The sequence below is a fragment of the Hemiscyllium ocellatum genome, chromosome 10, assembly GCF_020745735.1.
Source record: "Hemiscyllium ocellatum isolate sHemOce1 chromosome 10, sHemOce1.pat.X.cur, whole genome shotgun sequence".
Lineage (NCBI taxonomy): Eukaryota > Metazoa > Chordata > Chondrichthyes > Orectolobiformes > Hemiscylliidae > Hemiscyllium > Hemiscyllium ocellatum.
In genome coordinates, this window is record NC_083410.1 from 114,073,972 (window position 1) to 114,087,784 (window position 13,813).

Sequence of the window (13,813 nt, forward strand, 5' to 3'; positions counted from 1 at the left end):
AGTGGTAGTTCCGATACCATATTCTTCAGTAAGATACACCACAATCAAGCTTATGTAATAACTCCACTTTCTGTGTTATTGATATCGTCAGATACTTCCTTTTCTTTTTATTATTGTTACGCATAGGTGTATCTGCAGCTCTTTTTGGCATTTTCACAGTGAAGTTACATAGTGAAAAAAATACATAATTGACACCTGCCAGAGTTGGGCCAAACCGCCACATGGGTCAAGTGGGTGTCGACTTCGCACGCCAAATAAGCCTTGTTATGCAGACATGACTGATGCTTCATACTTCACGAGAAAAACTTGGGATTTCAGAGCTTTTCGGATTTCGGAATTTTTGATAAAGGATTATGTACCGAAACAAGAAAGTTTTCTGATTCAGTGTGTATATGTGCCCACAAGAGAAGGTGCAAAACTTTACCTGCTCTTAGGACATAAGGCGAGGCAGGGCAGGTGACTGAGTTGTCAGTGGGGGAGCATTTTGGTGCCAGTGACCAAAATTCTATTATTTTTAAAACTCTGATGGATATATGAATAGAAGGGTTTCGAGGGATATGGGCCAAGTGCTGGCAAATGGGACTCGATTAGATTAGGATATCTGGTCGGTATGGACAAGTTGGACTGAAGGGTCTGTTTCTGTGATGTACATCTCTATGACTCTCAGTGATGGACAAGGGCAGTAATGAGAAACAACTGATAAGGATTCTGGTAGCAGTTGGCTCGTTCACCAGCACTGAGAAGGTGATTGTGGAGGGCCTGCTGCTCAACAACAGGAAGGGAATCCAACAGAGGGCAGTAGTGAGAAGCAACAGAGGTGGATCTTGTGAGAAGTCGGCTATCTCACCACGACTGAGAAGGGGGTCGTAGAGATCCCAGTGACCACAAGTAATGAAATCACAAATGTTACATAACTGTAGTGTTTCCTTTCCTACCTCCCTCCTTGAACCAAAAAGTAGAGAGAGGGTCTGTGAGAAAATTTCTTATGGCTGAGAAACAGCAGAGACTCAGCAGTCAGGTTAAAGTGCTGCTTTTCAGGACTTTTGGCTTCACTGAGGAGGATAAGCAGCGTTAAGGTACAGTAAGGTAAGGTTTTCCCTTTTTATTTAATCAAGTTGTTACAACAGGATTAGTAATGGCAGTCAGCGAATGGTATGCTCTTCCTGTGAGATGTGGGAGATAGGGAGAAGTCAAATGTCCCTGACAACTATATCTGCAGAAAGTGTGTCCACTTGCAGTTCCTCTGACATTCATGAATTGGTTGGAATGGTAGTTGGACTAGGTAAAGGTAAGCTGAGATGAATGAATAGCTGCTAATGGGGACCATTAGTGACTGAAAACAGGTTGTTTGTACCAGCTGTCCATGTGATGACTAGACTTGCTGTGTGGGGTTGGGGTGCAAAGCCCCAAAATTATTGTTTATATCTCTGTGAAGTTGTCTAGATTGCTGTTTCTGATCCATGCTATTTTCTGTTCTAGATATTGCTGTTTGCCTTCCTGACAAGAAATCCATCATCATGTATGTGACTTCTTTATTTGAGGTACTCCCTCAACAAGTCACAATGGAGGACATTCTTGAAGTGGAGACCCTACCAAGGCAGTACAAAGTTGAATGTGCAGAAGGTCCTTTATCACGTCAACAGGTATGGAACTGCCTGTTATCATGTGTCTAATGAAATACATGGTAGGAGTAGAGGGATGAGGTGAGTGTATTGCTGAACTAGAGCATTGGTTTATAAGGTACCTCAACAGTCAACAGTGCTGTGCTTATCCTGCTACCACTGTATTGTTTGCACAATTGTTAGGCAGATGTACAATATTGTTGAACATTAGCTCATGTATATTGTAGATTGTACATTAAGAAATCTTTCATATTTCTTGTAACTTTGCCTTTTACTATTTATCGAACCTTCAGTTACATTCCCAAGTCATACAGGAAAGCACTGATTTAGATTTAAGTGCCATCACGCAAAAATTATGAAAACTGTATGGTGGCTCAGTGGTTAGCATTGCTGCCTCACAGCAACAGGGTCCCAGGTTCGATTCCAGCCATGGGCAACTGCCTGTGTGGAGTTTGCACATTCTCCCTGTGTCTCTGTGGGTTTCCTCTAGGTGCTCCAGTTTCCTCCCACAATCCAAAGATGTGCAGGCCAGGTGAATTGGCCACGCTAAATTGCCCGTATTGTTAGGTGCATTAGTCAGAGGGAAATGGATCTGGGTGGGTTACTCTTCGGAGAGTCGGTGTGAACTGGTTGGCCTGAAGGGCCTATTTCTACACTGTACGGAATTTAATCTAATCTAATGTAATCTATACATTTTGATTCTAATGGATATAGTATTAAATAAGTGACTGATAGGCATTAGATCACTTCAGCTTTCACCAGAAGATGAGGGAGTCAGTGAGCATAAATGAAAACTTGAATTCAGGATGGCCCATTGGCAGTGTTTAGATCTAGTGATCCTTAAGTTTTAGCTGTCAACGTTTAAAACCTGGACTGCTCGGTTCTATTGTTGATTTGTTTCTCTTTTGTGCTGACTGAGCTTTCAGAGACTGGAGTTTGCGAAGGGTAGTTTTGATTGCTCTGCGTGTATGTATTTCTAACTCAGGGAGTGCTGGAATCTGTTTATGTTTGTGACTTGAAATATCTATAGGTTATTTATGGGCTTTGAAGCAGTATTGTGTACACATCAGTACAGTTGCTAAAATAAAGATTTTGATGATCCCAGTTGATAATTTAGATATTCCAAAATTCTTAACTTATGACTGAGTAAACATGAATGTGTAAAGGATTCTTCTTCTTCTTTGATTAGACTGTAACCTCCGAAAAGAAGCCCGTCAACTCTCAGACTGAAACTTCCAGTACAGTGCCTGAGATGAATGTGGACTTGGATGGTTATCAGGCAGTTTTGGAGGAGGTCCTAACATGGCTATTGTCAGCTGAGGACGCGTTTCATATGCAAGATGACATATCCTCTGACGTTGAGGAGGTGAAGGAACAGTTTCACATTCATGAGGTATATACAGATATTGCATGTCTATCCAGAGCTGTCCTGCTTTGTTCTTGTACTCGAAGGTAGCTAAATCTTTGCTGGAAAGAAGCAAAATAAATTACAGCTAACACTTGTTAGTACTGTGGATATTATAAACTTAAATGAGAAACATAGGATCAAGTGAAAGGTGGTTTAGAAATCTAAAGAGCAAAATTGAGGCTGGAGAGCAGTTTCAAAATTCCCTCACTATCAACATGCTAGGGATTACCATTGACCAGAAACTCTCCCCAGGACGCACACCAAAATAAACATCAACTGTGCCTGGAGGATCATCAGTTCGTTCAAAGACGCTCTTTGATGTGTCCGAAACCTGTTGATCTTCCAGCTGAAGGAGCTGACCTCGACTGAGTGTTGCGGACTGGCACATTCCAAGGTCCAGACTACATGTTGAGGGACGCGCTGAAGCTTGGGGCAGCTGCCGCCAAGGCGTGGTGGGGAAAGACCACCGTGTAACGTCTGCCTGCTGCCGCCAAGGCGCGGTGGGGAAAGACCACCGTGTAACGTCTGCCTGCTGAAGAAAAACAGGGGGCCCATGCAGTAAGTGGGCTCCGCTGACGTCTCAGCTAAATACATGGATGGTAAACGTACAGACCTGTATATACGAATGATTAATTCTGATCTCTGTATGTACAGAAATGCAATGTGCACCTATGAATGGCACCACTAATTGTACAGATCATCAAAATATTTTGTGAATAAAGTATATTTTTGAAATAAAAAAATTGACCAGAAACTGAACGGAATCACTACGCAAGCATAACATTTTGAAGGCAAGCAGAGCAGTACAGCAAGTTCACATTTTAATGACGACAGTACGTCTGCCAATAGAGTACATATAAAGAATAATGATAAAATAATAAAGTTAAAGACTATGTCGTGGGTAGAGCATTAAACAGTAAATGCAGCATGTAATCAAGAGAATGTTTTACTTGTGGGATGGGGAAGGGGCTTCAGTTGTCTTACAGATTGCCTTTGCAGTCCAGACCAATGAGCCCTGACAACATTCTGGTAAAAGTTGAAGACTTGTGCACCAGAACCTGCCGTTCCCTTAGCCAAGCTGTCCAGTACAGTTACAACATTGGCATCAACTTGACAAAGTGGGAAATTGCCCAGGTATGTCCTCTATACAAAAAACAGGACAAAAGTCCAATCTGGCCAATTATTGCCCCATCAGTCTCCTCTTGGTCATTAGTAAACTGATGGAACGTGTCATCAACAGTGCTATCAAGCAGCACCTGCTCAGTGATGCTCAGTTTGGGTTCTGCCAGGGCCACTCAGCTCCTCACCTCATTACAGCTTGGTTCAAGCATGGACGTAAGTGCTGAATTTAAGCTGAGTGTGACAGCCCTTGACATCCTGGCCACTTTTGACTGAGTGTGGAATTAAGGATCCCTAGCAAAATTGGAATCAATGCTTATTAGGGAGCCAACTCTGTGTTGGTTGGATCATTTGGCACATGGGAAGATAGATCTGGTTGTTTGAGGTCAGCTCCAGGACAGCTCTGCAGGAATTCCTCCGTGCTCTCGGCCCAACCATCTTCAGCTGCTTCATCAATGACCTTCCTTCCATTATAAGGTGATAAGTGGGAATGTTTGCCGATGATTGCACAACATTCAGTATCATTTGTGACAACTCAGATACCGAAGCATGTTTTCAAGCAACAAAATCTGGACAAATTCATGGCTTGGGCTGACAAGTAGCAAGTAATATTTGCGCTACATTACTGTCAGGCAATGACCATCTTCAGTAAGGGACAATTTAACCACTGTATCCTTGACATTAAAAGGTGTTACCATTATTGAATTCCCTCACTATCAACATCCTAGGGGTTGCCATAGACCAGAAACTCAACTGGAATCACCATTTAAGCGCAGTGACTACAAGAGCAGGTCAGAGGCTTGGTATACTAGCAAGGAACTCACCACCTGGTTCCCCAAAGACTGTGCACCATCTACTAAGCACAGGTCAGGAGTGTGATGTTCTTCCTACTTGCTTGGATGAGTGCAGCTCCAACAACACTCAAGAAGCTTGACATCATCCAGGACAAAGCAGCCCACTTGATTGGTACCACATCCACAAACATCTACTCCCTCCACACTGATACTCAGTAGTAGCAGTGTGCATCATCGACATGATGCAGTGCAAAGATTCCAACAGATAATCGTTACCTCCAATATATCAGTGGTATAGGTATTGTGTGTATGGGTGCATTAGTGAACCAATTAAGACAGTGAAAATTAAAATGTTGGAAGCCTGAAATATTTCAGTAGATTCACCATTCATATCCAACATAGAAGTGTAAATTTCATGGAAATGTTAACAGTTGCTATTAGTAAAGTAAACATCTTGCAGTCAGGAGTTAAATATTTCTTTTGATAAAACTTTGATAAATGCGAGGTGCTGCATTTTGGGAATGCAAATCTTAGCAGGACTTATGCACTTAATGGTAAGGTCCTAAGGAGTGTTGCTGAACAAAGAGACCTTGGAGTGCAGGTTCATAGCTTTTTGAAAGTGGAGTCGCAGGTAGATAGGATCGTGAAGACGGCATTTGGTATGCTTTCTTTTATTGGTCAGAATATTAAGTACTGGAGTTTGGAGTTATGTTGCGGCTGTACAGGACATTGGTTAGGCCGCTGTTAGAAAGTTGTGTGCAATTGTGTGGTCTCCTTCCTATCGGAAAGATGTTATGAAACTTGAAAGGGTTCAAAGAAGATTTACAAGAATGTTGCCAGGGTTGGAGGATTTGAGCTATAGGGAGAGGTTTAATAGGCCAGGGCTGTTTTCCCTGGAGCATCGAAGGCTGAGGGGTGACCTTATAGAGGTTTATAAAATCATGAGGGATATTGATAGGATAAATAGACAAAGTCTTTTCCCTGGGGTGAGGGAGTCCAGAACTAGATGGTGTAGGTTTAGGGTGAGGGGAAAGATATAAAAGAGACCTAAGGGACAACCTTTTCACCCAGAAGGTGGTGCTTTTATGGAATGAGCTGCCAGAGGTGATGGTGGAAACTGGCACAATTGCAATATTTAAAAGGCATCTGAATGGATATATGAATAGGAAGTGTTTGGAGGGATATGGGCCAGGTGTAGTCAGATGGGACTAGGTTGGGTAGGGATATCTGGTCAGCATGGATGGGTTGGACCGAAGGGTCTGTTTCCATGCTGTGCATCTCCATGACTCTATGTACAGGGTGCACTAAGTGAGTTTGTTATGTAGTAGAATGACTGTCTGGAAAATAGTTTAGTTTGCTCCATTTACGAAGGCTGTAGGATGTTTATAATTCTCAATGCCTTTATTACAGCTGATTTTCTGTGCTCATATTGAGTCCAAAGGACAATATGGCTTGAAAAAAAATTCCAGCAATTCGCTTGGGTTTCAAAGTCATTTTATTGAATCCAAAACCTATGTGAATGAGGATGGAAACTGATCTATTTTTAAAAGACTTAATTAACCTAAGTGCATAATCTGTGCATCCATAGTAAACTAAAATGTTGTAGTTATCTTTGTGCATCGAAATGATGTTTATTATTGCATTTTAGAATGACTGGTGGATATGATTACTTTAAGATTGGTCAATGATGGATTTTGTTCACTCCTTTTGACTGCCATTTTATACTTTCTGATTCAGGGATTCATGATGGAGCTGACTGCACATCAGAGTAATGTGGGTAATGTACTTCAGGCTGGAAACCAGCTCACTGCACAGGGCAACCTCACAGAAGAGGAGGAAAATGAGATCAGAGAACAAATGTCTTTGCTTAATTCTAGATGGGAAAGCCTGAGAGTTGCCAGCATGGACAGACAAGCCAAGTGAGTTGTAAACTGATGCTGTTCCACCTCGTGATGCTGCCTGGCTTGCTGAGTTCTTCCAGCCTCCTGCCTATGTAATTAAAACCAAACACTCTGAAAAGCTTGCCTCGCCTCATAATCTGTTAAAAATGTGTGAAAGAAAGAAAATTCCTGATTTCCACTGTATAAAAGTAACAATTACTTTGTTTAAACCTAACAGGGAACACTAATGAAAACTATTAACAAGCCAAACACTTATTACCCGTACTAATTGCTACCCCTTAGTTCAACACAATTCTATTAATATGCTATTCCAATAGCACAATTATTAAGCATTACATTAACTTAATTTCTCAAAATCCATGCAGCTTCTTTTGCAGTCTTCCTTCCAGTCTTCAGATTCTGCTGTTTTCTCCCTACTTTTTACTGCTTTTACAGGAAAACGTACCTTTCGATAGATAGTGCCTTCTGAAATTTCTTTGAGAGCGAGATGTTTATTTCTACGGATGGCATTTGCTCTTCAGCTCTATGGCTGTTGCTCTGACCAATTTTCAAAATGCCTTTGTTTTATACCCCCGACATAATTTTGTCTCATTGGTCCGATATTGTCAATGCAATAAATTCAAATTCAATTGGGTTTTTGTATCCTTGGCATGCTTTAAATTAATTGGTTAAATTTGAATTGTTGTCAAAACAGCAACTAAAGCTCAGGTATCTATGTAACAGCTATTTGCTACATGTATTCATTTTGGAACAGCCTGTTTCTTAGCTAATCTGTACCGCTGTGGCTGTACTTGAAATTTACTTAAAATTCAGAATATGCTTTTTATCTTTAAGTGAGCAATATACTCTTTTGACTTTGTAACAGTAGTCCTCTTGGATCATAGGGCTGCTTTTTCTTTGGAGAGAGATGACTGGTGGTGGTTACACCTGAAGGTCATCATCTCTCAGGAATGAGAAGAGGTTGAGAAGAAGGATACTTCATATAACCAAAATTGGAGTGGGAATTTAATGTGTACTGTTGGCATTAGCATCACAGACCAGCCGTCCAGCTAATTGAGCTCCTTATTTATAGCAGTTGTTGAATTAATGCATGCTATCACTGGACTGGAGAAAGGTTGTAAATGTTAGTTTAAAAGAAAGCTTCACTCTAGGTCTCTGACTTGAGAGTAACCATTAAGACCATAAGAAAGAAGAATAAAAGTAGGCCATTCAGCCCCATGAGCATCCACCACAATTATGTAGGATCATGGCTAATCTGACATTTTTCATCCATTTTGCATTCCCCTTAATCTTTGATTCTCCTAATAAGGTCATAAGGTCAAAGCTACTGAGATCCACGGTGCTCCTGATGGGATCTGACCAAGGCTGTCTACAACTAAAGCATTACCTCCTCCAATGTATTCCAGGCTTGAGATAGGAGCTAGTATTCCAGAAGCCTATTTGATTAGATTTGTACCTGTGTTTTTAGTGAATTGTGTTCATGCAGACTCAAATCTATTGGCTTGTCCAAAGCTTCTGTTATTGTCTTGGATTTTGCTCATGGAATATTTTACAAAAACATTGTTTTAGCTTTGCAGAGGCACTAAAGGTGTTCATCAGTAATTATGAAGTTAACACACGTTTAAAAGCCCATTTACACTTCAATTTCAACAAGGTGTGACTTTCTATGGGATTTTAGAGTGAGACAAAGAATTAGGATCATAGCTTCCTTATAGTGTGGAAGCAGGCCACTTGGCCCATCGGAAGACTGGAGATTGGCAAACGTGGTGCCACTGTTTAGGAAGGGTGGAAAATACAAGCCATGGAACTATAGACTGGTGAGCCTGACCTTGGTGGTGGGCAAGTTGTTGGAAGGAATCCTGATGGACAGGCTGTACATGTATTTGGAAAGGCAAAGACTGATTCGGGATAGTCGACATGGCTTTGTGCGTGGGAAATCATGTCTCACAAACTTGATTTGAGTTTTTTTGAATAAGTAACAAAGAAGATTGATGAGAGTAGAGCAGTAGATGTGATCTATATGGACTTCAGAAAGGCGTTCAACAAGGTTCCCCATGGGAGACTGATTAGCAAAGTTAGATCTCATGGAATACAGGGAGAAGTAGCCATTTGGATACAGAACTGGCTCAAAGGTAGAAGACAGAGGGTGGTGGTGGAGGGTTGTTTTTCAGACTGGAGGCCTGTGACTAGTGGAGTGCCACAAGGATCGGTGCTAGGCCCTCTACTTTTTGTCATTTACACAAATGATTTGGATGCGAGCATGAGAGGTACAGTTAGTAAATTTGCAGATGACACCAAAATTAGAGGTGTAGTGGACAGCGAAGGTGGTTACCTCAGATTACAACAGGATCTGGGCCAGATGGGCCAATGAGCTGAGAAGTGGCAGATGGAGTTTAATTCAGATAAATGCGAGGTGCTGAATTTTGGGAAAGCAAATCTTAGCAGGACTTATACACTTAATGGTAAGGTCCTAGGGAGTGTTGCTGAGCAAAGAGACCTTGGAGTGCAGGTTCCTAACTCCTTGAAAGTGGAGTCGCAGGTAGATAGGATAGTGAAGGTGGCGTTTGGTATGCTTTCCTTTATTGGTCAGAGTATTGAGTGCAGGAGTTGGAGGTCATGTTACGGCTGTACAGGACATTGGTTATGCCACTGTTGGAATATTGCATGCAATTGTGGTCTCCTTCCTATTGGAAAGATGTTGTGAAACTTGAAAGGGTTCAGAAAAGATTTACAAGGCTGTTGCCAGGGTTGGAGGATCTGAGCTACAGGGAGAGGCTGAACAGGTTAGGGCTGTTTTCCCTAGAGCTTCGGAGGCTGAGGGGTGACCTTACAGAGGTTTACAAAATTATGAGGGGCATGGATAGGATAAATCGGCAAAGTCTTTTCCCTGGGGTCAGGGAGTCCAGAACTAGAGGGCATAGGTTTAGGGTGAGAGGGGAAAGATATAAAAGAGACCTAAGGAGCAACTTTTTCACTTAGAGGGTGGTACATGTATGAAATGAGCTGCCAGAGGATATGGTGGAGGCTGGTACAATTGCAACATTTAAGAGACATTTGGATGGGTATATGAATAGGAAAGGTTTGGAGGGATTTGGGCTGGGTGCTGGCAGGTGAGACTAGATTGGGTTGGGATATCTGGTCGGCATGGACGGGTTGGACTGTAGGGTCTGTTTCCATGCTGTACATCTCTATGACTCTATGACTACATTGACGCTCTGAAGATCATTCCCCTCCCCTCAAAACCTTGTAACTCTGCATTTCCCATGGATAGTCCAATTAGCCTGCACACTGTGGGCAATTTAGCATGGCCAATCCACCTAACCTGCACATCTTTGGACTGTATGGGGAAATCAGAGCACCTGGAGGAAACCCACGCAGACTGGGGAAAATGTGCCCCTGGCACTTTGAGGCAGTAGTGCTAACCTCTGAGCCACCTGTAGGTTCTTGATTCCAGAAAAGATTGTAGTCTTTGGGAACCTCTACAGTGTACCCTGTGAAGGAGAGTAAATAACAACTTCTGGATTTCACATTATTCTGCACAATGTGCAAATGTCCAAACTGACTTTATTGTCAGTTTAAGTTGCGTAATGGCAGAAACGCTGACAGTTTGATTGGCGCAGTCTGTTGTAACTGGGCATTCTTAAAGGACATTAAAAATGTGTATTATTTGTGTTTGGTGGCAGTATTTGTTGTTCTTAGGAATGATACAGTGAAGGGAGCCACCAGTCAGACTTCTGTGCCCAAATAAACTCTTTGAAAGAGCTGACTGATTAGTACCTACCTCTACACCATAGACTTTCAGATTTCCCCTCAATGTATTTATCCAGTGAAGACTTTCATTTATAAAGTGCCTTTCATGACCACTGAGCTTTGATTTTCTGAAGTTAGCTGCTGCTTTAATGTAGGAACATATTCATCCCCCTTTCAGGCTGTATATTGGAGATCATCATAACCCATTGATTTGAGAAAAACCTCTCCTAGGTACACCACAACTTCTTTTGTCAATTAACCTAATTCTATGTCCTCTGCTTACTGATTGTTGTGCCCTTAGAAACATGATCTTCTGATTTGTTCTATCAAACTTTGTTAAGATATTTATTATCTGTGTTAAATGTCCGTCTGACCACCTTTGGAGGAAGATCAAACCAACTTCTCTAAGCTCTCCATAAGTCTGTGAATGTGTGTAGTTTGAAGATTATAGGGATAAGCCTGTAATCTATGTGTCAACAGGGTCTTGGTGAAATGTTCTTTTATTTGAAAATAATGGTGACTCCTTAAGAACACCACTGCCTGCCCTCCCATCACATAATCCGAATCCTGAGTTTAGTATCATGCCTTTTCTGAATTGCATGTTGCTGATTAAATTCCAAATTCATTGATGTTTCAGGCTTCATGAGGTTCTCATGGAATTGCAGCAGCAGCAATTGTGCCAGCTATCAGATTGGCTCACTCGGACAGAAGCACGTATTCAAAAGCTGGAAGCACACTCTGAAGTAAATGAATTTGAGTCCTTCAAATGGCAGATTGATGAACATAAAGTAAGTGTATTTGACTTGAGAAATTCCAGTCATTGATAAAGAGAGTTGGTGGTGATGTCTCTTGGTAATATCTTTTGATGACGGTATCCTGTGCTAAAACTCAGGACTTACTTTATTGATGTGTCCAACCTGTATATTAAGAATCATCATTATTTTTAGCCTGTTCCAGTCTCCATGTATGTATTATTACTATGATACCCAGTTGCAGGTATAGTTGCTGTGTTATCCAGACCATTCATAGCTCTTAATCTGCATCTTTATCTATTTAAGCCTTGTCTTGCACTGCATTTTTGCATCAAATTACTGTACCCTGTGGTGTATGGGAGAACGTGAGGACTGCAGATACTGGAGATTAGAGTCTGATCTGGGTTTAGGAACATAAGAAATAACAGGAATCCTTTCCAACGGTTGATATTGATCATTGTTGATCATCTACTTCAATGCCATTTTTCTCAACTATCCCCATATTTCTTGATGTCCTCAGTTTCCAGAAATCTACTGAGTTCTGTCTTGAACATGTTTAATCCTTTGAGAATCCTCAGCCTCTGGGATAGAAATTTCCAAAGAATTCCCTTCATCTGAGTGAAGAAATATTTAATGTCTATCTTGAATTGCCTGGTATCAATTTCTGAGATTACATCCCCTGCTTCGAGACTCACCAGTGTATCTAGACATACCCTATCATGTTATGTAGAATTTTGTAGTTAATCCCCACTTGACATTTGATTTTTATGATGAATTTAGACCAGACCTGTTCTTGTTAATTTAAGGTGCTTCTGTGTTATTTGGAGTGGTGCGGTGGTTGTGGTTAGCACTGTTGCCGAATAGCACCAGGGCACCACATTCAATTGCTCATAGTGTCCAGGGATGTGTACGTTAAGTTGATTGGTCATGGGAAACAAGGGTTACGGAGATAGGGCAGGGAGTGTGTCTAGGTGGGATGCTCTTCAGAGAGTTGGTGTACACTTGGTGGGCAGTACGGCCTGTTTTCATACTGCAGGGCTTCTATGAATATTAATAAAGTTAATAACCATGCGCTGGTGTATTACATTCTTTTTCAGCTATTGCAAAGTGACTTGGAGACAGAGCAGGTGAAAGTGAACTCTCTGACACACATGGTTGTGGTAGTGGATGAGAACAGTGGCGAGAGTGCTACAGCTGCACTGGAGGACCAGTTGCAGGTAACTGATTTCTTGTAGGGGTTGACTTCACAACCGTAGTAATGTAGCAAACATGAAGCTGATAGAATTTGTTGAATGATATTCAAGAGCAGATAGTACATGTATTTCCACACTTCTGCAATAGAGCATAAGAATTAGGAGCAAGAGTAGGCCATCTCACCCTTTGAGCCCACTCTGCCTTTCAATAAGATCATGGTTGGTATTTTCGTGGCCTCAGCTCCACCTACCCACCTTCTCACCATAACCCTTAATTACTGTTCAGAAAATTATCTATCTTTAAAAATATCTCCTGAGGAAGCCTCAACTGCTTCACTGGGTAGGGAATTCCTTAGATTAATAATCCTTTGGGTGAAGAAGTTCCTTCTTAATTCGGTCCTCAATTTGGTCCCCCTAATTTTGAGTCTATGCCCTCTTGTCCTAGCTTTACCCACCAGTGGAAACATCCTCTCTACTTTTATCTATTCTTTTCATAATTTTACATGTTTCTAAAAGATCCCTCCTCATTCTTCTAAATTCCGATGAATATAATCTCAGTGTCTTCTCAAAAGCCAAAACCCTCTGCAATCAACCGAATGAACCTCCTCTGCATCCCTGCCAGTGCCAGTAATTCTCAAGTAAGAAGATCAAAATTGCATGCAGTACTCCAGGTATTGCCTCATCAGCACAATTTACAGCTACAAAATAACCTCCCTGTTTTTAAACTTAATCCCTTTAGCACTGAAGGACAAAATTCCATTTGCCTTCTTAAATACCTTTGCATCTGCAGATGATCTTCTGTGATTCGTGCATAAGGACACCTAAGTCCGTCTGCACAGCAGCATGCTGCAATTTTTTTTACCATTCATGTAATAGTACTTTTTAACTGCTATTCCTACCAAAATAGATGGCTTCACATTTATTAATATTGTACTCTTTCTGCCAGACTTTCCCCATACACTTAAACTACATATGTCCCTAGCAAATGTTCACAGTCCTCTGCACACTGTGTGAAAATAACTTTTCTAAACACTTCCATTTGACCACTCAAAGAGGTTAATAGAAGATAAGTTCCTTTTGAAATGCAGCTAATTAGTTCACATAAATAGCAACATAATAAACAACTTGTGTTACTCCAGCATCTGCAGTCCTCACTTTCTCCTAAAAGAATAAATGTTGACCAGTATACCAAGTAAATTCCTCTGCTCTTACATGGTATTTCCTACATCTATCTGAAAAGAGAGGTGTGCCTTAAATTCTTTCTCGAAAAGAGG

General features: G+C 41.3%; 1 protein-coding gene across 11 annotated transcripts in view; it reads left to right on the forward strand.

Annotated features, from left to right (window-relative positions):
* LOC132819922 (utrophin-like) overlaps nucleotides 1-13,813 on the forward strand; it is a 751,240-nt gene that overhangs the window by 170,367 nt on the left and 567,060 nt on the right. For all 11 annotated transcript variants that reach the window (XM_060831897.1, XM_060831902.1, XM_060831903.1 and 8 more), the window contains 5 exons: nucleotides 1,480-1,643; nucleotides 2,812-3,015; nucleotides 6,681-6,862; nucleotides 11,232-11,382; nucleotides 12,444-12,563. In XM_060831897.1, the coding sequence (XP_060687880.1) occupies nucleotides 1,480-1,643; nucleotides 2,812-3,015; nucleotides 6,681-6,862; nucleotides 11,232-11,382; nucleotides 12,444-12,563 (821 nt within the window). The remainder of the gene's footprint in view (nucleotides 1-1,479; nucleotides 1,644-2,811; nucleotides 3,016-6,680; nucleotides 6,863-11,231; nucleotides 11,383-12,443; nucleotides 12,564-13,813) is intronic.